At 44.3% G+C, this 27006-nt stretch overlaps 1 protein-coding gene across 1 annotated transcript; it reads right to left on the bottom strand.

The window, feature by feature from the left end:
• Window positions 1-4647: 4647 nt before the first annotated feature.
• On the bottom strand, window positions 4648-25684 carry TMEM44 (transmembrane protein 44). Its single transcript, XM_066605449.1, is given in 10 exon segments — window positions 4648-4809; window positions 13413-13581; window positions 14631-14722; window positions 16224-16312; window positions 19766-19819; window positions 20085-20214; window positions 22038-22130; window positions 24089-24218; window positions 24220-24254; window positions 25589-25684. Coding segments are annotated over 10 exon segments (1050 nt in total).
• Between the last annotated feature and the right edge of the window lie 1322 nt (window positions 25685-27006).

Raw genomic sequence — 27006 nt, 5'->3', positions numbered from 1 at the left:
GCGATGGGGGGGCTGTCGCTGCGATGGGGGGTCTGTTGCTAGGCCGGGAGGGCTGTCGCTGCGATGGGGGGTCTGTCGCTAGGCCGGGGGGGGGGGCTGTCGCTGCGATGGGGGGGCTGTCGCTAGGCCGGGGGGGCTGTCGCTGCGATGGGGGGGCTGTCGCTAGGCCGGGGGGAAACTAGCGCTGGGCCAGGGGGGTAAGTGATGGGTCGGGGGTGATGTTCACTGACAGGTGAAGGCCCCGGAGCCCAGCGCTGGGCTCCGGGGCCTTCACCTGGGCTGAGGGTCTAGCGCTGGGGAGCCGGGAGCGTAGCGCTGGGGAGCCGGGGGCTAGTGCCGGTTACCTGCTGCCTGGCGGTGGGTGACTGGTCGGCGGCTGCGGGGCGTCTGGTCGGCGGCTGCGCGGCGTCTGGTCGGCGGCTGCAGGGCTTCCGGTTGCCATGGAGACACAGCTGGCAGCGTCTCGGGAGCGCGCACGTCGGGCTGCAGCGAGCGACGGGGAAAGAGCCGGCGGCCATCTTGGGGAAACTTTTATAAGTTGCTGAAACGCTGGAACGGTAAGTACAAACCAGCTAGAAAAGTCATTTACAGGGGTAATTAGTAATGTATGTTTAATTAGGGGGATTGGGCAAAAAAAAAAAATCACTGCTTCCTCGAGACATCTCCTTTAAGCTCATCATCCATGCAGCATAAATGATGGACGATGAACTGATCGCTCAGTGTAAATAGCAGCCGCTATGTTAGGTCAATGAAGAGGGCCTGGAGAGTGTGGGGAGAGAAAACTCCTGCAGCCTCCATGCTGTGAGCCAGCGATACTAGCTTCTATGCAGCAGCACGAGAGCGCGTATGTGCGGGGATGAGTGTCAGGCATCGTTTGCCTGACATTCATCCCATCTAAATGGGCCTTAAGTCATGAAGGAAGCTTGAGGTATTGGTGAGCGTAGTTGTGTCTACGGCCATCTGCAAGCACCCTAAAAAGTTTTCACACTAGTTGCTACAGATGATGGGTATTAGTGTATGTTGACGCCACCAGGAAGTCCTGGTGGAGTCAAGAGTGATAGCTGGGTGAAGCCCCCTGTACCTGATTGGCTTTGCAGATTGTTCCCCCTGCAGGTCCTGCCAGGCCACTTTCATTCACATGTTGGCCCTCTACTCCCAGCTCCCAGCCCTGAATCAAAGTCCTCACTCCTGCCGTCACTCCCAGATGTGCAATTCCCGATCCCTGCTCCCATGCTCATCAGCCTCCCTTCTGCTGCTGCTGGAGCTTATTTCTCCGCCGGCTGTGCCATCCCACCTCCGCTCCTTGAATGTGACCCGCTGTCGGTGGTGGGGTTCCTCAAGCGAGGCAGCACAGACAGCCGGCGTTCAGCACATCTATGCGCTGCTAGCATTCCAGCGGCTCCTGAAACACAGTGAGAGAAGCGTGATGGTGAGCGGAGCTGGCCTGCATGGTGGAGGACATAGGAAGCAGTGGTGGGCTGCATTGTGGGGAGAACATGGTCAGCAGTGGTGGCCTGCATTGGGGGATGACATGGTGGGCAGAGCTGGGGTGGCTGAAGCTGTGCTGTCGAAGGCACCGGCGGTCCATTGGAGCGATGCTCACTGGCACTGGGGAGAGCCATTCCAGCCGCCACACGCAGAGTTGGAGTAGGAGAACAACAGCAGGGAGCCCTTACAGCGCAAGGGGAGACAGTCACTCGTGGCCTCAGGGAGGCCACAGAGGCAGGAGACAGTCAGTGACAGCCAACGGCAGCGGCGGTGGTTGACAATGCATCCTAGGACCTTCCAGCTCTGTTGCACTTGTTTACCCTACTAAAAAAGTTACCTCAATAACTTATGTTGCTGGTCATTGTCAAATGACCTCTAGTTCTAGTTTCCTACACCTGCACGCTGGATGGGGCGAAAATCGCAAGGAAATCTCAGCGGGACCACACAGAAATTCTGCAAGATTCCTGCGGGTTTTGGAAGCGGTTTATTCCTCTGCGGCCATCTCTCCCCAGAGGAGAGAAGAGAGCCCACAGAGGAAACAGCGATACAATTGACATGCCTGGGCTTTGAATTCTGCGTGGCATGTCAGTTTCAGTGCAACTTGGCCGCAATGGACTGTCCACAGCGTGTGGATGAGATTTTTGAAAAGCTCGTCTATTTTTATGCTTAGTCTCAGGCTTAGGGTGACTACCCACCACAGTTCTTTTTCACTGCAAAATTTGCAGCGTTTTTTTCCTCTAGGGGTCGATGGGACTTGTTAATGTTAAAATTGCAATTGCACAAAATCGCAATTTACTGCGATTTTAACATTAACAAGTCCCATAGACCCCTGGAGAAAAAAACGCTGCAAATTTCGCAGTGAAAAAGAACTATAGTGGGTAGTCACCTTTATGATTGCCAGCGGAATTTCTGTGCAGAAAGTCCGCATGGAAATTCCCCGGCAATTCCGCCCAATGTGAACCCAGCCTAGCACTTCCTATTTACTGATATTTTAGCACAGTTTGCAAAGTAATAGTAAATTTTAAAAAGTGTGTGTGGGAGAGGAAGACAACATGACTATATAATGGTGTATAAAAATGTAGTTATTAAAAGTCCAGTTTTGACTTTAAAACATCAACATTAAAATACAAAGGTCATGGAAAAATTATTGGCAACAACCCGCTATATCTGCAGTATAATAAAGTCAAAGAAAATGTGTTATATAATATAAAAATATTATTCACATGCAGCGCAGCTTTTAACCCTTTCCAATCCAAATTGCATCCTGGTTTTCCTAGGGGGCTTACTCTTTTTCTGCTGTTATACAACGCCGCTATCTGCTGGCTAAAGTCAGTACTGCATGAGGTGACACGTTGGATAGGCTCCGACAGCAGAAAGGCTGGCAATATACAGCAAGAGAACCCCGATGGATGTCTTCCAAAAACAGACCTGTACAGCCTTAAATCATAATGTCTTCCGACGTCAGACAGTGGATTGGAAAGGGTTAACCGCCAGGGAAGCCCAGGGTGGCAGTACCAATGTGGTTCACGTTTTGAAGTGCAGGGCAGCCCGCCGAACTATTATTGCATCATTAATAGGTTGCTTGTCTGCATGGTGTACCACATGTATCAGGATGGTCTTACACTTTGTATCTACTCTGTGTGGGAGTATACACCAAGCAGCCACCCCATCTATATAGGAGGTTGTGTGAGTGGCTGTCTCATTGGCTTCCTCATTTGGCATTTGGCTGTCTGCATGCTGAGGTTGTGCACACAATTGCCCTCCTGTATCAGTAAGTATATGGTGTAATGCTTTTAACTGCCATCAGAGTATCTGTCATGTTGTAGTCAGCAGTGCCGCTTGCTTGCACAGCTCTGTAGCCACAGCCGACAGACTTAATTGATAGTTAGTTGGTGGGATCGCCTACTGGACAGATCCACACCAAATACACTAAATGTAAATGCATCCCAACTATGAGGCATGAAAGTCCATTTAGTCTCTCACCGAATGACTAGATGACAAAAGGCAGAAAATCAAAACAGACGCTGTGATGGGGAGAGGGAGTGAGAAGCTGCCTGCACATACAGCTCTTTCTCTCAAGCAAGAGTTTTTAGGAAAAAAGATGCAGCCTGCAGAATGGGAAACTGCATCATACTAGTCAGAAATCCTGTCCTTATTCAAATACAAACTTAGACTTAGGCCGCCTGCACACGGACGGATTGGAATTGCGGAATCCAGAGCGGGCGACTGTCCCCAGATTCTGCTGAAAATACTGCCCATAGCATGCAATGCAAAAGTGATTCCGCACGGACGGCTTTCATTGAAGTTGATGGAAGCTGTCCGACCCGCAGCCAGTCAATTGCGGATTCCACAGGAAATGCAGGAGTTTAAAGAAAAACGTCTGTACTGCGCATGTCTGACAGCAAGCCGTGCGGACCATCTGCAGTACAGAAAAGACGAAGAAAATACAGGTATGCGTGGATGCCGGCTGGGCACAGGGTCGGATTCCGCTGAGGGCTTCCGCATGCAGAATCCGATTCGCCCATGTGCCTCCTGATCAAGGGTGTATATTTGCTGCAGAATCCGCAGCGGATGTCCGCACCACAAATTCGCAGCAAATAACGCCCATAGCATGCTATGGTAAATTGATTCTTCTTATACACTTGCAGAAACCATTTGCAGTTTCCGCAAGCGGAGGAAACATTGCAGCATGCTCCATTTTTGAAAGGATTCCACGTGAACGGCTTCCATTGAAGTCAATAGAAGCTGTCCGATTCACAGCCCTTCCGCAATTGAATTGCGGAAAGGACATGGATTTCACATCATCTCTTTTTGAATGTACAAAACATCGAGCCAAAATTCACATTTTGACAACTTCTGATAATTCTCCTGCTGTAGGCACCAGCTAACAAGGCACATTGAGGCACCGCAGCTGCTGCTGATGAATAGCATTAGGTACTATGTAATGCTGTCCAAAATGGGCCACAAAAAGCAAGTTTTTCTTAATTAGGTTACCCACTTCCCAACAAGTTGTGTTCTGTGTAGTAAGTCTACACAATTATTGTACAGGTGAATGATTGACTGAGGGAATGGGGTCAAAACATCTCTTTCTGATCCAAAGTCAACAATTTTTTTTCACTGCTGTTCTGTTTTCCTTGGGTCTGTTGGATTGTTATTCTTCTATCTGCTAGTGGTCTTAAGACTTTTAAAGGGTGGACAGATAGAGGAAGGGGATTGTTAATGACTGATATTGATGGCTTTCAAAACAGAGCTGTCATTTGGTTGGATACTTGGAGAATGACAGTCCTTATTCCAATTCTCATCTAAATCTTGAAAATCCCACTAAAATAAAGAAGTAAAACTAAAATAATAAATGGAATGGATGGACTACAATATCCAGAGAGGTTATCAAAATTGGGATTATTTAGTTTAGAAAAAAAGATGTCTGAAGGGCGACCTAATAACTATGTATGGATATATGAGGGGACATTACAGAGATCTCTCCCATCATCTATTTATACCCAGAACTGTGACTGTAACAAGGGGGGACCCTCTATGTCTAGAGGAAAGAAGGTTTCTACACCAACATAGAAGGAGGTTCTTTACTGTAAGAGCAGTGAGACTGTGGAACTCTCTGCCTGAGGATGTGATGATGACAAATTCCATAAAAGAGTTCAGAAAAGCCTGGACGTCTTTCTTAAGTGATACAATATTATATGTTATAATCATTAATTACTTCAGAAGGGTTGGTGATCCAGGGATTATTCTGATTGTCAGATTGGAATCAGGAAGGAATTTTGTTCCGCTAAATGAGGATAATTGGTTTCTACCTCATTGGGTTGTATTTATTTGCCTTCCTTTGGATCAACATTTGGGGGGTAACAGGCTGAAATCCTCTGGATCAACATTTGGGGGGTAACAGGCTGAAATAGGTGGACATGTCTTTTTTCATCTTTACATACTATGTTACACTTGAGATTTTAGTAACAAGGACATATCTCATATTGTCCTCGATCTACCTTATCAAATGTTCAAACATTTCTATTAGCAATGCAACTACAATGTGGACATAGTTTCTTCTAAAACTTCGCAATTGGTAGAGGCTTGTTCAAATAGAATTTGAAAAAAAAAAAGCAAAAACAAACACAAAAAAACACCCAGAATTCTTAGTCCCCCATGTGAGTACGTCCATTGTTGTATCGCATAGAAGACAAAGTACATTGCAAATATACTTGCTGTTCACTAATTGGTGACTTTACCATCACATACGACCAGGGGCGTAACTATAGAGGGTGCAGGGGATGCGGTTGCACCCGGGCCCAGGAGCCTTAGGGGGCCCATAAGGTCTTTCTTCTCCATATAGGGAGCCCAGTACTATGAATAAAGCATTATAGTTGGGGGCCCTGTTGCAAGTTTTGCATTGGGGCCCAGAAGCTTCAAGTTATGTCTCTTTGCAGCATGGTTTAGGTATGGGTACGGGTACAGAAACAGATAGAGGGGGGCCCCAGCTCACATTTTGCATCAGGGCCCCTGAGCCTTTAGTTACGCCCCTGCATACGACTACTTCTGCTGGTCTTTTTTGTCACAGCAACCTGGGGAAGGTGTAACATTATGATGTCAAGTCACGTGATTGTGGTGGTCATCCACAGCTAAACGCCATGACTGGCTGCGCAGTTACACGATGCGTCACAGTACAGTATTGAAAACACCAGTGCATCTTCCTTTTACATGAACATATTTTTCTAAAACTGAGAATAGAGAAATCTTTGATTTGTTATTTTCCTCTCTCTTTAGTAGGCAATTCTAACTATGTCTAAAGAAAATAAACTCTTAAAAACTGCCCCGCAACCTGCAAGAACCCTTGTCCAATGAGAGAGCTGGCATCTTCCCATACAACTTGAAGATACACATGATGCTAAAATATACTTAAAAATAATCTTGTTTCTGTTGATGGGGCATGTGCTTGGGAGCAGTTAATGTTGTCCTTTGATGACATATCACAAGATTTTTCATAAGGACATCAAAATGTTTTGATATATTTATTTTTATACAATTAACCCTGTATGTGCCATTGTGCCAGTTTCATTCAAGTGGCAGAAAAAGTCTTGGTAACAACTTCACAGATACTCCAAACTAAGAAATAATTTCAGCAAGAGCCACAGCTTTCTATTTAAAGGGCCAGCATAAAAACATTTCTCTAAGGCTGCCTGTCCACGGGTGAGGTGTCATTGCGAGACAAATCGCCCACGGAGCTCGCATGACATGCTAGGAGAACTATGGAGAGGGCAGCCCGATGTCTGCGAGCGGAGAATCATAGAGATTGTCCGCTTGCGTGATTCAAATCGCGTTTGCTGCGATTCTCCGCAGTGAGCCTATCATTTAGATAGGCTCATCGCAGAGACCTTCAAGTGCTCCGACCTCGCTAGCGATATTCTGTCCCGGATGTGGGCAGGCAGTGTAAGAAAATACAACACCCCACCATAGATACTCTGACGACCGAGACCACTGCAATGGTGTGTAGAGTGTACCAAGAATGATGTAATCAAGTAAAACCATCGATGAAAGGAGATCATGTGGCTTTAGATAACCTGTGGACAAAAGGGATCAGAGGAGGATGTAAAGAATCTTTCTGACAAACAGGCAGTTTACAGTTACACAAACTGCTTCCAAATACAATGCTAGTGTTCCAACTACCACGTCTGAACACACAACTCATCGTTCCTGAGCAGAGATGAGCTATAAAAGCAAAATGACCAGATGAACGTCATTACTGCACAAAAACTGGAGCATTGGGCAGTGAAAAAACATCACCTGCTTGGGCTAATACAAATTTTGCACAAGCAGCATGAATCAATGAACCCTTCCTGTTAGATGTAAAAAAAAAGTTCAGGTTGGTGGATTACTGATGAAGTGCTGCGGTTCTGAAGGCCAAAGGACGTTCAACATGCTACTACACAAGTGTGTAATAAAGTGGCCATTCGGTGTATATGTGTTTTACTGTATGTAGGCATGATAAATTATATTTTTATTTTTTTACATTGCTACATTCAATCCTGTGCACTCAGTCTTTCCCACCAATATTCATATATTCACCTCAAGGCAAGGTCTACAAGTTCAAAGTTGCAAACGGTACCTGTTCATGTAGTTCTCTGCATGCAATCAGCTATTTTGTGACTGCTTGCAAAAATAATATTACACATGCATAGATCAGTTGAATTCATTAGTTCTTGGAAATGTAAAAAATATATTTTAAAAATTTGTTGGTGAGATTAGGGAGACCATAACACGAAAACCTCAGAGACACAGGGAAATGTTACCAGAAAGTCTACTATGGACAATATCAAATACAGTGTTGATGTAAAATACAGGAATGCTTAGATATACTTACTGAAGCTACAAATACATAGTAACTTCCTTTCCCCTAACCTATGAGACGTTCTAGAAACAAGAAAAAAAGGATACAGTGACCTCTAGTGTGTGTACTGCAGTAATTGTGAAGAAGAAATCTATCTATTCAGCTCATGCTACCATTTCGACTCTCTCAATTGACTCTCTATGAAGCAAAACCAGTACCAGTTAAAAGGACCATTACTTTGATTTTTTTCTAATTCCTATTTCTGATGTTTCCCCACATTGCTATTTTCCAATGTGGCTGCCGCATCCCTGCTGACATGCAGCTTAAAACTACATTTACCATAATCCTCTGATCTGTATGTCTTTCTTTTGCACATATCCACTAAGCACTGCCCTGCAATGGATCAGCATTCTGGTCCAGAGAGCTGAAGAGAAAAAAAAGCCATCACTGATCATTCCTACTGAGCATGCCCGACCTGCAGTGCTGGAATACCTACAGGTCGTATCCAGAATAACCTGTGAACAAACCCTTCTGAAGTGCCATGAGAGAGTGATGGGTTATAGAGCCACATACACAAAACCCAAAGCAGAACCACAGTGCAAACTTTAAGAACTTTTGATTACCCTTCATTTGCCAGCAACTTTGTGTAAACTGAATACCCCATTAGACTTGACCACCCTGGAGAAGTATTACAAAGTCAATAGAGTACCATGGAGGTACAAGAACCCATTTATGGCCAAATTGTTCACAATACTGAATTGTGTGCAAAAATACTCCACACATATTATGCTACTGAATATGGACTTCTTGCAAAGGAAACTGAAGGACTTGAAATCTACACTGGGTGTTATAAACAACTCCTCAAAAACTGTTGTAATATATCAAAAAAGCTTGACTATATATTTAAATAAGTTTAAGTTAAACACTGGCAAATTATACGTGATTCCTTTCTTTTATTGAAATTAAAAACCAACCTTTTAAGCCTTCTAGAGAACAGAGGAATTTCCGGGATCACCACAAGAAAGCTGTGCAAGGTTATTTAGCCCCCTCAACACAGGTAGCCATAACCTGCCTTAGTTCTGCAGATTGTAGGTGTATTCTAAAAGATAGAATGTTTCATCACGCAAGAAAGTGCAAGGAATATGTGATTGAATATTTTCCTACATATACTTCAGATCTTATAGTTTATATGGTACAATGTCCATAGAAGTTGACTTATGTTGTTGAAACTTCCCCAGACTGCAAGACTCCTATTAAAAATCATAGTTACACCACCCGTAGTAAGTCAAAACACTTCATAGAAGGTCATGCCGAAAACCAACTATGCTTTTATTACAGCAAATAATCCTTTCACTGCTCTGTCCAGGATCCGTTGGCTGAGGAGGAAGAGAAGAGGAACTACAGGCAGCAGCAGAAAGCACAGTAAAAAATAGTTTTGTCTCAGATGGGGCCCTGTCTCACATAGTAACCTGTTTCTCCCCCCCCCCTTCCTCCTTGTTGATCCAGAGGAAGACGAAACCCCCCCAACGAGACAGATGCCAATTTGGCTCATTTGGAGGAAAAAAAATTCCTTCCCGACTCCATAATGGCAATCAGAATAATCCCTGGATCAAAGTTTGAGTTGGTACCTGACTCCAAGACCCGGAGCAACAACCCCGCTGGTTATTTAATGTCTATATCCTATAATATCGTAGCACTCTTAAAATTCTCTATTAATTTTGCCATCACCACGTCCTCAGGCAGAGAGTTCCACAGTCTCAATGCTCTTACAGTAAAGAACCCCCTTCTGTGTTGGTGATGGAACCTGCTTTTTTCTAGACGTAGAGGATGCCCTCTAGTTATCATCGCAGTCCTGCGTATAAAGAGATCATGGGAGAGATCCTTGTATTGTGCCCTAATGGATTTATACATAGTTATTTGGTCACCCCTTAATCATCTTTTTTCCAGGGTGAATAATCCCAATTTTGATAGCCTCTCCGGGTATTCTAGTCCTCTCATTCCTTTTATTAGTTTAGTTGCCCTTCTTTTGACCCCCTCAAGCGCTGCAACATCCTTCCTGAGCACCGGTGACCAGAACTGTACGCAGTATTCAATGTGAGGCCTGACAAGTGCCTTATATAGTGCAAGGATAATGTTAATGCTTAATGCTCCAATTAAATCTACAATCCACTAGTACCCCCAGGTCTTTTTCCATCTCACTTTTCCCTAGCTGTACTCCATTTAGTCTACATTGGTGACATCCATTTCTCCTGCCCATGTGCATAACCTTACATTTGTCAATGTTGAACTTCATTTGCCATTTTGCAACTCAAGCCCCCAGCTTATCTAGGTCCATTTGTAGTCTCATATTGTCCCCCTTTGTATGAATTATCTTGTACAATTTTGTATTGTCTGAAAACAGGGGCGTAACTATAGAGGATGCAGGGGATACAGTTGCACCTGGGCCCAAGAGCCTTAGGGGGCCCATTAAGCCTCTGCTCTCTATAGGGAGCCCAGTACTATGGATAAAGCATTATAGGCCCTGTTACAGACTTTGCATTGGGGCCCAGAGGGTCTAAGTTACGCCTCTGTCTGTAAATATTGATATTTTACTGTGTAGTGCTTCTATCAGGTCATTAATAAATATATTGAACAAAATGGGGCCTAGTACTGAACCCTGTAGCACCCCAATAGCAATGGTGGTCCAATCAGAGTACGAACCATTTATTACCACCCTCTGCTTTCTATCTCTGAGCCAGTTCTTTACCCAGATACACACGTTTTCACCCAGTCCAAGCCGTCTCATTTTATATATCAGCCTATTATGTGGCATGGTGTGAAATGCTTTAGAAAAATCCAGATATGCAAGATCAATAGACTCTCCCAGGTCAAGCCTAGGACTTACCTCATTGTAGAAACTGATCAAATTGGTCTGGCATGATCGATCTTTCATGAACCCATGCTGATGAGGAGTTATACTGTTGTTTTACTTGAGGTATTCTAGGATGGCATCTTTCAGAAACCCCTCGAATATTTTTCCAATTATTGAAGTGAGACTTACCTGCCTGTAGTTACCAGGCTCCCTTTAAGACCCCTTTATGTATATTGGGACCCCGATCTCAATGGTGTCCCTAAATATAAGATATAATGGTCTATATATCACTTTACTTAGCTCCCTTAAAACCCTTGGGTAAATTCCTTCTGGGCCCGGCAATTTATTAATTTTAATCCCTCTTAACCGGCTCTGCACTTCCTCCTGTGTTAGGCATGCAATACTTAGTGGGAGGTTTGTTTTATTCTCCTGCATCTCGTGTGACATTTCTTTTACATTCGTGAGTACACTTGAGAAAAATCTATTCAATAGATTTGCCTTCTCCCCCATCATCTTCTATGGTTTCTCCTGCATTATTTGTTAAGGGGCCAGTGCTCTCAGTGCAAATCTTTTTACTGTTTATATAATTGAAGAATAGTTTAGGGTTATTTTTGCTCTCTTTGGCAATCAGTCTCTCTGCCTCCTCCTTGGCAGTTTTGATCTTTTCCTTACATAATTAGTTTTTTTTCCCTGTATGATTTTAGCCCTTCTTCGTTGCCTTCTTGTTTTAGTAGTTTAATTGCTTTCTTTTTCCGCTTATTGCCCCCCTTACAGTCTTGTCGAGCCACATTGGTTTCCTTCTACTTGTAGTTCTTTTATTTTTAAAGGGTATGAACTGCTCACATGAGGTAATTAGGATGTTTTTAAATGTCTCCCGTTTGTCGCTTGTGCTTTTATTTTTAGGATGTTGTCCCAATTAATGTTCTTAAGAGTAATTCTGGGCTGATTAAATTTTGCTTTACTGAAGTTTAGTGTTTTTATTGCTCCCTGATAAGGCTTCCTATTGAAAGACAACTGGAAATTAATTATATTGTGGTCACTGTTCCCCAAGTGTCCCTATACCTGCACCCCCATTATTCAGTCCGGTTTTGTTAGTTAATACTAAGTCCAGAGAGGCCCTCCCTCTAGTTGGCTTCTGCACAAGTTGGGTAAGGTAGTTATCTTTAATTGTTCTCAAGAACTTATCACCCTTGTGAGATTTGCAGGTTTCGTTTTCCCATGTTATATCCGGATAATTAAAGTCCCCCATAATAATTACTTTATTGTGGTTTGACTCCTCTTCTATTTGTCTTAATAATAAGTTTTCAGTTTCTTCTGTTGCTTTTGGTGGTCTATAGAAAACCCCTATCAGGATTTAGTTATTCTTTGCTCCCTGTATTTCTACCCACAGAGATTCCATGTGTTCATCTCCTACACCTATATCTTCTCGTAGCTTCAGCATTAAAGGGGTTGTCCCGCGCCGAAACGGTTTTTTTTTTTTTCAACCCCCCCCCCCGTTCGGCGCGAGACAACCCCGATGCAGGGACGTACAGAAAGCTCACCGGAGCGCTTACCTTAATCCCCGCGCTCCGGTGACTTCTATACTTACCTGTGAAGATGGCCGCCGGGATCCTCTGCCTCCGTGGACCGCAGCTCTTCTGTGCGGTCCACTGCCGATTCCAGCCTCCTGATTGGCTGGAATCGGCACGTGACGGGGCGGAGCTACACGGAGCTACACGGAGCCCCATAGAGAACAGGAGAAGACCTGGACTGCGCAAGCGCGGCTAATTTGGCCATCGGAGGGCGAAAATTAGTCGGCACCATGGAGACGAGGACGCCAGCAACGGAGCAGGTAAGTATAAAACTTTTTATAACTTCTGTATGGCTCATAATTAATGCACAATGTATATTACAAAGTGCATTAATATGGCCATACAGAAGTGTATAGACCCACTTGCTGCCGCGGGACAACCCCTTTAAGTACGATTTAATGTACAGACACATGCCTACCCCTTACTGGTAGCCACGGTCTCTTCTGAAGAGATTGTAAATTCACCGCCCAATCGCACTTCTCATCAAGCCATGTTTCCATTATTCCCACTATATCATAATTTTCTTCAGACATTCTCGCTTTGCGCTCACCCACTTTAACGATCAGAATATTTGCATTGGTTGCCATACAATTTATATGGTGGTTGTTATTCTTTATTTTCATTATTCTACCTCTGGACCTATTAGCTGTTCTGCCACTTCTAACTGTACTAACCCCACACCCTGCTTGATCCCCACTCCCATTACTTGTTCCAAGATAGGGGCGTCTAATACTATCTACCCCCCTTGGGGAAGGGGGGGGGGTCTAAACTATCTAATAGGGGGGTCTATACTATCTACCCCCCTATTCTCTTGGTGCCCTCCCCCCCAGTCCCTAGTTTAAACACTCCTCCAGCCTTCTAGCCATCTTCTCCCCAAGCACAGCTGCACCCTCCCCATTGAGATGCGGCCCATTCCTACAATACAGCCTGTAGCCAACAGCAAAGTCACATCACTCACAAGAGCCAAGTTCTAGCAGCCAGAACTTGTAATCAAAAGCAGCTCAGAGTACTGTCCATCGGCAGCCAGTCTTTCCTGCCTCCAACTATTCAACTTCAAGAACTGACTGATTATATATTTTCTCACTTTAAAAGGAGTTATCCGGAACTTAAGTATTGATGACTTATCCTCCACTAAAAATATAATGAACAGAGAAAAGTGACCACATACCTCCAGGTCAGTAGTATAAGACAATGCATCAGGAGATGTGGAAGAGGCATTTGTGGAGTGTGTGATACAAGGGGCAGCATACACAGGCAGGCCAAGGTAACCCAGTGGTTCCTTATGGTTCATTTGCCCAGGGTTAGCCTGTCCATCACCAGGTAGTCTTAGTAATATTCTGAATTTAGAAGAAAATGTGTTTTTCAGAATTAGATCAGGTAACATTAATTCACACTACAGGCAAATTTACCCTATAAACAGAACAGCCAATAGCAAATGGTTATCTTCCTCAATGAACACCAACTTAGGTTGCCTGTCCATGGGTGTTTTTGAATTGCGTTCCCCGCGGCGATAACGGCCCGGGAAACACAATGCACGCTTTCCATAGTGCTGCTATGAAAAGCGCAGGCCCCCTGTCCATGAGCGGAGAATCATAGTGATTCTCCACTAGCAGGTGGCAAATCGCTGCTGTGGCGAATTGCTGCGATTCTCCAAGGTCAGCCTATCTGTCAGATAGGCTGACCGCGGAGATCTGTCTGCAGGCTCCTGCTCTCGGGTGGCGGAGATCCGCCGCGGGATATTGCAATGCCCATGGACAGGCAGCCTAAGTCTTCCAAATTGCCCTCTGGAAGCCTTTGCCCATGCAGTAATAATGTGGTTGTGCTGTGCGGCAATGCACTTCCTATCTTTAAATTAAATGGTCATTAACTTTTCAAGCAACATATCCTTATTTGATAGCTAGTGAAGTAACTAGCAAAAGTGCAATGTATGTACCTAAAATTATGTATGTTCTTGTGATGAAAAATCACTCTACACTGTTGGCCACTAGGGCACTCCCTTGCTTCTAAAAGTCCATTTACACAGGACGAATGTTGGGCAAACGATGCCCGACACTCATCGCCGCCTATACTCGCTCCCGTGCTGCTGCACAGGACCGAGTATCGCTGGCTCACTCAGCAGGGGGGGCAGGACAGCTAGAGAAGATTTCACTCCTCGCTCTCCCTCGCCCCTCTCCATTTACTTAACACAGCGGCCGTTCAGTACTGAACGGCTGCTGTTTACACTGAACGATCATCGCTCAACTCATCTTTCATCATTTAGGCTGCATAAAATCTTGAATGATGATCGTTCAATGTAAACAGTAGCCGTTCAGTACTAAACAGTCGCTGTCTTAAGTGAATGGAGAGGGGCGGGGGAGAGCAAGGAGGGAAATCTTGTTTGTCTGACATTTGTCCCGTGTATATGGGCCTTAACTTGCAGTCCACTGCCTGTTGTGAAGTGATGTTATGTCTTTTACTTGAGTTGGCATGCAGGTAGAACTGGAAGTATAGGAAGATGATAAGTCATCCGGGTCATATTAGTCTATGAAAGCAGATGGGAGAGGGTAGGTGGAGAAAAGTAAAGCCTTATCAAATATGCTGTTACAGCTAATGGGGAGTTATTTAGTGCTATTCACATCTACACAGGTCGGTAGTGCTGTCAACAGTCCTACATGATGCTATGTCTCTGGGTGTGTAACAGGCAGAACAAAATCTACAGTTTTCTCTGTACACAGTGTATAGAAGACATAACAGGAGACTCTGCTCACTAGTTCAGAAATAACTTAAAGGGGTTGTCCCGCGATAGCAAGTGGGGTTATACACTTCTGTATGGCCATATTAATGCACTTTGTAATATACATCGTGCATTAAATATGAGCCATACAGAAGTTATACACTTACCCCTCCGGTGCTGGCGTCCCCGTCTCCATGGCGCCGACCAAAGCCGCCTTCTCCCTGGATTAGACGCGCTTGTGCTGAAGGGGCCGCTCCGGCGTGCTCGCACCGCACAGGTCTTCTGTGCATGCGCAGAAGACCTCTGCAGCGCGAGCACGCCGGAGCCGGACAGAAGAGGGCAGACAGCGCAAGCGCGTCTAATCGGGGGAGAAGAAGAATTCGGTCGGCGCCATGGAGACGGGGACGCCAGCACCGGAGGGGGTAAGTGTATAACTTCTGTATGGCCAATATTTAATGCACGATGTATATTACAAAGTGCATTAATATGGCCATACAGAAGTGCTTAACCCCACTTGCTATCGCGGGACAACCCCTTTAAGATCAGAGATACAGCTTATAGAGGGGAACATGCTGATAAATGTAGGATACAAGTCCCACAATGGCTACATAGTGTTATTTAACATGTACACACACAACAGCTTATTCTGAAGTTATCTGAAAAGTCAGATATGCTCTAATTATTATTACTGTTATTTCCCATTGATACGTTTCTCAAATAAATAGTTCGGAAAAAATAAATATGTAACTTAGTAATTATAGATGAGCGAGCATACTCGCTAAGGCACATTACTCGAGCGAGTAGTGCCTTATTCGAGTACCTGCCCGCTCGTCTCTAAAGATTCGGCTGCCGGCGCGGGTGACAGGTGAGTTGTGGCAGTGAGCAGGGGGGAGAGAGGGAGATAGAGATCTCCCCTCTCCCCCGCCGCTCCCCGTCCCCCGCCGGCAGCCGAAACTTTAGAGACGAGTGGTACTCAAATAAGGCACTACTCGCTCGAGTAGTTTGCCTTAGCGAGTATGCTCGCTCATCTATAATTACTAAGTTACATATTTATTTTTTCCGAACTATTTATTTGAGAAACGTATCAATGGGAAATAACAGTAATAATAATTAGAGCATATCTGACTTTTCAGATAACTTCAGAATAAGCTGTTGTGTGTGTACATGTTAAATAACACTATGTAGCCATTGTGGGACTTGTTTGCCTTAGTGAGTATGCTCGCTCATCTCTATTAGTAATCTTACGAAGAAAACAAAAAGGGTTACTTCTTGCACTTGTTCAACACTGAGCCTCACATAACGTCTAAGTGATACCTTGCTGCTGAAACACCTATTAGGAACCATATTCAGAAATTTTTTTTATGGAATTGACCCTTAGGTCACCTGCAGACGGCCGGGTCGGATCCGGCTGCGAAAATTCTCGCAGCGCGACATGACCCGAGCCCCTGCAGAGAGCAACGTGTACTCACCTGCTCCCGCGGCCCTGGCTGTTTGATGTGCCGGCTGCCGGGCAGCCGGCGCATGCACAGACCGGAGTCGGCGACCGAGGAGTGAGAAATAGAGCATGCCGCGATTTGTTTGCCGCGCGAGATTTTGCGCGGACAAATCGTGGCCGTCTGCCTAGGATTGCGTTTTTTAACGCAATCCTATGGCAGCTTCCACGGGCAGAAATTCGCATATGGAATTTCCGCCCGTCTGCAGGCGGCCTTAATGTATACAGTGGATATAAAAAGTATATACACATCTCTGCTAAAATCCCATGTTTTCCTTATGTTAAAAATCAGACAAAGATAAATCTTTTCAGATTTATTTCCACCTTAAGGCTAGGTTCACATGGGGCGGATTTGCCGCGGTTTTTCTGTTGCGGATCAAAGGTTCTTTTTGGCTTGCGGATTTTCTTGCGTGTTTTGGACGCTTTTTTGGCTTGGAAAATCCACAAGCGTTTTTTTCCACAGCGCTTTTTTACTTTTGCAGCGCATTTAAGTGCAGATTTTGCTGTGTCCATGGAGGCTATGGGCGAAAAAGCGCTGTGAAAAATCTAAAAGAATTGACATGCTGCATATTCTATAACCGTGCCGCAGCTGCATTTCCGCACTGCGGCATTCCAGAAAAATTCTGCCCTGTGAGAACAGCTTTTTGGCCAAACACATTTGCACTGCATTACACTGCACATGCAGCGGGTTTGCTGCAGTGTGGATATGCAACGGCAAACCGCAGCAAATCGGCACCATGTGAACCTAGCCTTAATGTGACCCGTTATCAGTACAATTCCATTGAAAAACAAACTGAAATCTTAGGATGGAAAAATAACAAAACTGAAATAATGTGAACACCCTCTTATATTTGGGGATGTAGTTGTGTTCAGAATCAGCCAATCACATTTACACCCATGTTAATAGTAGTCAGCACTCCGTGCCATTATTTACAGTGACTCTGATTTACCCCATATAGGGTTCAGCTTCACTAGTAGGATTTTCCTGACATTAGCCATTAGGATCTTACAGCACATCTAAGGGATCTGATTGTTGGAAGGTATCAGACGGAGAAGGGGGCCAAAACTTTCCAAGGCATTACATATACCATGGAATACAGTGAAGACGGACATTGAGAAGTGTAGGACATTTGGTACAACGGTGACATTACCAAGAACTGGATGGTCCTCAAAAATTGATGAAAAGACAAGAAAGGTCTTGTAGGCTGTCAAGAGGCCTACAGCAACATTAAAGGAGCTGCAGGAACTTCTGGCAAGCATTGGCTGAGTAGTGCATGTGACAACCATCTCCTGTATTCTTCATATGTCTGGGTTGTGTGGTAAGGTACAATACAGAAGCTTCTTATAAAAAAAAGAAAAACATCCAAGCCCGGCTATGTTTTGCAATAACCTACATCATATCTGCCAAAAGTAATGACGTCAAATGAGAGACGACGCTCTGCCTATTTAACCTCAGCTCTGAGGAGGATTACCGAAGCTAACATTTCATATATGTGCCGTTATAAGCAGTCTGGTTGCTAACTCACCGTAATAGACATGTGGTTAGTCAGGGACTCTATTAAAAGGATTAGGAAGCTGTGAGGGACTTTACAAGCAGTGGTAGGAAGAGATTTGTAGGAGACAGAGGGGAGATTAGAAAGGTGAATACAATGAAACTATCTGGAAGGCTATATGTATCTAACAGAGTCTGATAAGTAACAATAGTGAGGGGAGTTTGTAGTCCGGCAGGATGTCAGCATTGTTCTATTAATTACAATTGTTTTTAATCAATCTTGTTATATTAATTTGAATATGCATGCTGTTATGCAGTGTATCAGTATGTCATTGTTTCAATTTAGTGTTAATTTTGTGGCTCCTATCGTCCCATCCCACTTCTTAATAACAACATTAAAATCCTGGCAAAAATACTGGCGACACGCATAAACTCAGTTCTTAAAGAGATTATACATGCTGACCAGTCTGGCTTTATGCCTGGCAAAAGATGGCTTTTCAACCATATGACATATGAACACTAACTATGGGAAGCGCACCTTGGAATTTATAGACTAGGCAAAGGCCTTCGACTCAGTAGAGTGGAAGTACTTGTGGGCAGTGAGCAACGATTTGGATTTGGGCTAACCTTTATTAAGTGTGTAAAGATCCTAGATGACTCTCCAGTAGCCAGTATTAAAACCAAATGTCCATGTTTCTGGCCAGTTCCCACTGAGTAGGGGCACACGACAAGGCTACCTCGCATCCCCTGCCCTATTTGCTCTCGCTATAGAGCCCCTTGTGATCCAGGTCTGGACCTCAACAGTAATAAAGGGATTTAAACTGCACAATTATGAGGAGCGCATAGCACTATATGGTGATGACACTGCACTCGCCATTTTTGACACATTTGGCCTACATTCTGGCATTAGGGTGCGGGCAGACGAGCGCATAAACGGCGCGCTTTTGCGACCAAACGTATATACGTGACCATCTGAGGCAATGGTTTCGAATGTATTCGTTCACATGGGCGATTTTACGGCGCGTAAAAACGGCAATTCGAAAAAAAACGGAACATATGCGACCGAAATACGCGCCAACGAATATTCGATCGCCGAAAAGACCGTTTGCAAAGTAGGAACAAACGAAAATACGCTTTCTAGCTCTGGTCGTGATCGGTGAAAAACGATCGCTCGGGCGATTATACGTTGCGCTCGTGCGAACGTAAATACGCCTACGCTCGTCTGCCCGCACCCTTAGGGTCAACTAGGACCAAACGTACCTAATCCTGATAAACTCAGTTGTGGCTGAGCTCCATTTGCCCGCCCCACTGAGCTGGACAGCTCAGACAACTTACATAAAAGACAACTGGGTATAAGGGTGTCAGTGAAGGTCTCTACCTTCTACAACCTTAATTTAGCCCCCCTCCTGAACTGGGCTGAGGAAATGGCGACGCGCTGGGCCTCTCTCCTACTCTGTTTGGCAGAATCAATTTGTTAAAAATGAAACTGCTACCAAAATTTCTGTACATCCTGCATAATTCTCCTGTCCTGCTTCCAAGCAGATTCTTTACCACGCTTCGTGGGATTGTTTTACATATCCTATGGAGAGGCTCCCCCTCTCAGGATTAAATTGGGGACCCTGTGCCTCCCAGTGAGTTGGGGAGGCTTAGCCTTACCTCACTTTTACTATTATCATCTGGACAGCCAGTTGATGTATGCTGGGTGGTGGCTGTCCTCGTCAGATTACAACCCCGTGGTGGGCTTGGAGCGCAGGGTGGCGGAGCCCCGCCCAAAGCTGAGGGATCTGCTGATGCGTGGCCCCTCCTCTTCTACTGCCCCCTTACCTGCTCCAATGCTGGTAGCACCCAAGATATAGCACAGGGCCTCGCAGGTGACCCCTGCAGAGAAGATCACATGGTCTCCGCATACTTCCTTATGAAATAATCCACACTCGACAAACCTATGGCGCTTTACAGAGTCTGCTTTCTGGAGAACCTATTGTGTTAACGTCCTCTCTGACATAGTCAGTGAGGGCATCTTCTGCACTTTCCTACAGCTGCAGATAATCCATGACCTGCCTGAGCATTTGTATTTTAGATATTACCAACTATGACATGTGATCAGGGCTCAGTTTAAGGGTTTGTCCATATCGCTATCCCTGACTTGGTTGGAAGGCTTGGCACAGATGTGTAACCTGGTAAAGCCACTGTCCAATTTCTATGCCCACTTTGTGCAATGTCTTGCCCCACTGGGAAAGAGGGCTGGACAGAAGTGGGTCACTGATATTCCTGATCTGTTAATGAGCAAAAATGGAGACATACTAGCGAGCTCCATCTTTGATAAGTGGTAGGGACAGGCTTATCCAAGTCAAGTTCCTGCACTGTATATACAGTACACTATCCCATCCTGCCCACAATACTCAATTGCTGATGGGCCCATATGTTCTGGGACTGCGGGGTCCTGCGAGACTATTGGAGGAAAGTCTTCATATTTATAGAATCTCACCTGGGGGCCCCAAGGATCATGCACCCTAGGGCGTGCCTCTTTGGGCTTGTTGGAGACTTACCAGTGGCTGCGGCAACCCACACCTTAGGTGAGTTACTGTTTTTCTATGCCAAACAAGTAATGTTGTTGAATTGGAAACACCCTGGCAAGCGGACCAGAAGTGCATGGATCCAGGTGGCGATTTCTACACTTCCAACTGCTTGTATGGCCAGGGGATGCCCGAAGAAATTTCACACAATTTGGGGAGGTTGGGTAAACTGTCCTGCAATGGAGATACCCGTCTAGGTACTACGAAGGGATATGTAAAGGGATATCTGCTTGAACTGATCTACCATTTAGGCTAATCTTTCTTTTCTGTTTAATAGTCGCGTTGGATTGTTTTTTTGGGGGGGGGGGGGGGGGAGATTGGGGGTCTGGTGTTTTGTCTTTTTTCTTCCTGCTGTTCCTGGACTCCAAGACTAGGAGCCCTCTTGGGTTTGCTCTATTATGGGCAATTGATAAAGCAAAAAAAAAAAACGAACAGCCATATATTATGTTTTATGAGAAATGTACTCAAGCATGCAAAAAATGTATGTTTTTCTCTTTTGTTTTTATTTTCTGTTCGGTTCTCATGTACTATGATGTACTAGCAAATCTGCTGTTTTTGTTCATTTGTCTATTTTGGCTAAAAAAACTTTCCTTTAAAATTTTTTTTTTATGGCTGCTAACTTGTGCGTATGCACTCTAGCCCTGACAAGCGTGATCCCCAGCTTCATTTTGTGGACTGCGCATATGAAGGGCATACTTCCAGACAATGTGCGAGATGTCACATGAAGGTTGTGGGGCGACACAGACATCTTGCCGGAATGCAGAGCACATGTGCCATTAATGAGTAAGCGCCATCTTTGTTATGGCAGTTCTATTACTATGAGGGCATGTGTAACGCAATAGAAGTGGGAAACAGACTGGCAGCAAGTATTCCCTGAGAAAGATACGCGAAAAGCACATTGGGGGTGATACAGCACTTAGCCTTATGGGTAAGTTTAGGGATTTATGTTAATTTCATATCATTTTGTGCATTGTAGTTCTTTGAGTATTATATTGTTACTATGGTTATTTAAATCCCTCTCCTATTTGGCTCATGCATATGTAATCTCTATTATCCTCCTTATTTGGCTGCCAACCAATCACAGCCATTCAGTGATGTCATCCACTGAATGGCTGTAAATAACGGAGCACGGCATCTGATTGGCTGGAGCTCGATCCAATCAGATCGCTTACCTACACAGCGCTGACGGCGGGGGAATTCAAAGCTGAGCAGGGAGATGACAGCACCGCCGGGGACACAGACGCAGGCTGGGAGGTGAGTATTGCGGGGTTTTTTGTTGTTGTTTTTTTTTTTTAGCTCACTCGAGTATAAGCCGAGGGGGGCTTTTTCAGCATAAAAAAAGGTGCTGAAAAACTAGGCTTATACTTGGGTATATACGGTAATTAATACTCTTAATAAATAGATATTTATTGCTTCTGTAATTTAGTACAACATAAGAGACATCAATCTATTGTGCCACTCTTAATACAGATGAAATAGATCCATACATTGTCAGTCCGCTCAGATTATTATTTTTATTATACAAGTGGTGCCAGTAGCTCACAGCTTTTTTCATCCAGTAGAAGCCCCATATGTTGTACCAGTTTATGTTTCAGTATACAAGATAGAAACATTAACTGCAAATATTGCAATGTCAAGGTTTCCCCAAGATTTCACACTGCAGTGAGATTTCATCAACAGGAAGAGACAGTGAATGTTCTCATTTTCAGTTCCCAGACATCTACCCTGTCAGTTAAAGCTTTCACGGGACTCCTAAGGTATCTGGGATGTTGTTACTTCTAAAGGCTGGTGAGTAGAGATGAGCGAGCACGCTCGGATAAAGCAGTTACTCGAGCATCGCTCTTCTCGAGTAACTGCTTACTGGTCCGAGCAGGCTCATGCCTGCTCGGACCAGTAAGCAGTTACTCGAGAAGAACGATGCTCGCTCGAGTAACTGCTTTATCCGAGCGTGCTCGCTCATCTCTACTGGTGAGCATCAACCTTTTAATGCCCGGGTAAGAGTTAAATAAGAAAATCCTGACTACCTACAGTCACCACTAGAGGGAGTATAAGCGTTTACTGCATACTGTTATATAATTCAGTCAAAAAGGCTTCAGCCCTTTTTCACATGCAGATTGGACAGCACACTAATGGGAGTCTGTGTTGTCTGATGCTATTTGTGCCCGAGATTTTCAGGCACAACCTCACAATACGAAAAAGTGAATAACGGCCTGAAGGTGGTTTCACACGGGCGAGAAAAATCACGCAATTTTGCCTGATGCTATAGTCAGTAAAAAAGCAGATTAGGTAACCAATGATTTTCAATAGTTTCCTTCCCATTAGCAATGTTTTCACTGATGCGATGTTGAAGGAACAAAAAAAATCTTTCTGCGATGAGCGATTTTTTTTTATCTCCCATGTTTCGCTATAAAGCTTTCTTTCTATCGCATCGCAGCACACAAAACATGCATTGCGATGTGATTTTAACATCAGAAAGTCTTATTGACTTTTTCGATAAAAACATCACGCGATGCGAGATTGTTCCCCAGAAAATGCATCACTGATGCTCAAAAAGCGCGGGAACAAAGAAAATCTCGATCGCCCATGTAAAACTAGCATAATAAATATATTTGCGTGGGGTTTTTCAGGTACAAAATTTGCGCACACAATCCACAGTGAGTAGAGTCCATTAATTTCAATTGGTTGGTTCACATGAACAGATTTCGTGTGTATTTTGGTTGCGCAAAATAAAACACAGCTTACTCTATTTTACTGTGCATTTGTGCAGGCAAAGAGCGCATATTGATCTAATTGCCCATTTCAAGGAATCAGAGCACGGTTGTGTATTTTTTGCTTGTGCAAAAAATACAGTAAAATATGCAAACACGTGCGCAAATATGCAAATACTCAGCACAATCACAGATTGGCTATGGATATTAAAGCAGATCTGCAGCCGGTATCAGCCCTTCAATTCGAATTCAATTGAAAGGGTGAAATCTGCTGCAGATCTGCATAAAAACCAAAGCAAATCAGCAACGTGTGAATGTACACTTACAGAGTTTTTACGGATCTTTACTATTCCCGGCTCGTCCTTCACATAAGCCATCAATATCTGATAAGTGGGAATCTAAAGGCGCTTTTAGATGAAACAATTATAGTTAAAAATACAAAAACGTCCAAAGAGCAAAAGTGAATGATAATTATCATTCAGTCTAATCATAAGGCAATGATGAATGATAGCAGGCACAAAAATAATTTTGACTTGTTCACCTATTGTTCGGTTTAAACAGCGCTCGTTCAGTCCTTCTCATTCACTTATACAGCCAATATGAAAGACTGAACGATTCAGAATGATTTCTTGTTTGAAGGAGCCAATGATGTATCGTCCTGTCTAAACAGGCTGCACGAGAGCCAATGAGCTGGTCTAACAGCCACGGGGCACGAGCGATATTCCGCCGCGGGGACGAGGGGGGAGCGCAGACAGTCTCACCGCAGAGAACTGCGGCCAATCGTGGCATGCCGTGATTTAGATCCTGCTTGTGGAGAATCGCTATGATTCTCTGCTTGTGGATGCCGAAGCTGCACTTTCCATAACGCTATGAAAAAAAAAAGCTTCACACAGTGATATAAGGAACCAAGGGATTGCTTTGACAAAATATTCTGGCTGGCGATGATGAGATATGATGGAAGCTGCGTACGTCATACGGGCCAAGGCAGAAAGCAGCCCATACTTGTATGACTGGGAACACCAGCCCCTCGCACTGCAAGCACAATGTGCTTTAAATGAAAATACAGAATTTGTCTTCTTCGCTATGATAAAAAGTGGTTGACATTATATTTGTAAACCCCGGTATAATGCACTTTACAACGCCTTGGGGTAAAATAAAAGGTGCGGCTCAAAGTTTGACTTTTTTTTAAAGGCAAAAATGAACATAGGAGTCCTTCACCTCTCATCCACGTTAGGTTCTGATTGCCTTAGCGAGTACGCTCACTCATCTCTAAACTCGAGCGAGTACTGCCTTATGCGAGTACCTGCCCGCTTGTCTCAAAAGATTCGGGTGCCGGCGGGGGAGAGTGGGGAGGACGCTCGCTCATCTCTAGTTCTGATACTTTCAGCACAGCGAGAACCAGACTTATTATCTAAACACTTATGATTTATGGCTTTTGGCAACGGATTCACAAGCAGTGGGTAGACACACAGTAATATCCATGCACAGCCTACGGCAGAAGGGGTTTACATACTGGAGCCTTTATCTTGCAACATCAGCTAAACCTACCGTAAAAGAAGCAAGGAGGGGATGTGGTGTCTGCGTTATGCACACAGCATGTGATGGTGAATACACAAGTACCTGTTGTCTGGGATTCGATACAGTGATAAATATAGCATAGAATCGGGTCCAGCCGCCTGCTCAGTGCAGGATCACTAAATCATCCCAGACAGATGTCTGTCCAGCCTCTGTATGAACACTTCCATTGAAGTAGAACTCACCACCTCCCGTGGTAACCTGTTCCACTCATTGATCTATATGCGATAGTTCTCCATTATCGCATATCTACGTGCAGCCCATACTCAACAACATTGTGTATGAACTGCGGGTATACGAGTCATCACTAAGTGACTTTGTGGGATAAACCACACACACACAAAAAAAAAAAAAAAAAACTGTACAAATTCGCCACCATGCGCTGCCGTACGGAGGGTCATGGCCAGGTTCACAGTGGTAAAAATGCTGTAAAACACAGCAGGAGCCCTGCAGGATTTTACTCCTATGGCCGTACGACCTGTATTGTCACAGCCATGGGTAATGGTGCTTTACAGGGGATGACCTGTCAACAGGGCGTCCCCGTGATGAGTCGCACTCCGGTGCTTGTACACAAAATCGAGCATCACTGGTGAATGGAGGTGGAGCAGCAGGGGATCGTTCCAACCGCCCTCCTTCATGCGCAGTAAACAGGCAGTCATTCATAGATGAACATCTGCCTGTTTCCATGGCCCGATCCATCAGTCAGTTTTTAGAAGGAGCGATAACTGATAACGGTTCAGCTTATTGTAGGAATCTGAAGGGTTTCGCAGCCCGTGTAAAAGGGACCTTACATGAAGCGGTACATTGGAAGGGCTTCGTTTTTTGTTGAATTTCTGGAGCAAAGACTGCTTCCACTCCATCCCCTCCATCTGTCCCAAGCCTTTCATCCCTTTGACTACCCGACATTTTTTTTTCTTTCCCTGCATTCCAAAAATTATACATTTTTTATTTTCCCATCAATATAGCTGTCTGAAGGCTTGTGTTTTGTGACGAGAGATGTAATTTGTTTTCTAATGACACCATTTAATGTATTGGAAAACTTTGGGGTGAAATAGCAAATGTGCCATTTTAAGGGAGGGGTTGGGGTTGCTTTTGCAGCGTACATGGTGCATAAAAAGGCCGTTACCGTCATTCTATGGGTCAGTAGCAATAAATTGGTACCAGGTTTATAGGTTTTATTCCAATCTTTTGCTAATTAAAAAAAAAAAAATGCTTTTTCATCATATTCAGAGCCCCATAACACTAATTTTCCCTAAATGGCAGCATGCGAGGGCTCATGTTTTTTTGGGTTTTTTGGCAGGGCAGGTTTTTTTTTGCTACCATTGGTGATAACACACAACGTTTTGATCATTTTTAGGTCAATTTTTATTGGAAGATAAGGAGACCAAACAACTCCCACAATTCTGGCATTATATATATATATTATTTTCCTAAGGGCACATTCCCAAACACACATTTTCACCACGTCATACGCGGTGAATAGCGTAAATCAAAGCATATTGATCCAATCACTTTTGTGCATATACATTGCATATAATACGCATGTGAAAAAGAACGAAGAATGTTCTATTTTACCATGAATTACGGGCATACAGCCCTATTCTTTAAGGATTGCGTATTAAACATGGTCAATCTGCAATACACTGCGTATGCGCGGCATCGCATACGCATAATACATGCAGTGTTTTATACATACGGCCGTGGTAAGCCTTTACAGCGTTCACCATGTGAGATTAAGGCGATTTTCAGGCTTTTTCGGACACAGCGACACCAGTCATGTTTATTTTGTAATTGCTTAGATTTAAATAACATTTTTAAGCATAAAAAATATTAAACATTTAAACTGTACATTTTTTGCACTGGTGATTCATTGCTCCTAGAATATAGTGCAGTACTTCAGTAATGCAGTATATTGTAATTTTAATGATCGCTTATTAATCCACAGGCGGGGTGTAATATGAGCCTTCACTAGACTCAGGGCTACCATGGCAACCATTGAGATGCCACAATCACATCACGGAGGAGCCAATAAGATTGATTCAGAGGATGGGGAAAACCACCTCTCTGGCTGACAGTTTACATGCCACGATAAGGATTGACCATGCATGTAAGATGTCCAACAGCTGCAAGCACAGATAATTCCAGTTACACCCATGTGAATGTAGTCGGTTCGGCTTCAGAGCCCCCTTTATACTCATTCTGCACCTTT

The sequence above is a fragment of the Eleutherodactylus coqui genome, chromosome 1, assembly GCF_035609145.1.
Source record: "Eleutherodactylus coqui strain aEleCoq1 chromosome 1, aEleCoq1.hap1, whole genome shotgun sequence".
Lineage (NCBI taxonomy): Eukaryota > Metazoa > Chordata > Amphibia > Anura > Eleutherodactylidae > Eleutherodactylus > Eleutherodactylus coqui.
The sequence above is the reverse complement of the archived record's forward strand: the minus strand, read 5'-3'. Positions and strand labels throughout refer to the sequence as shown.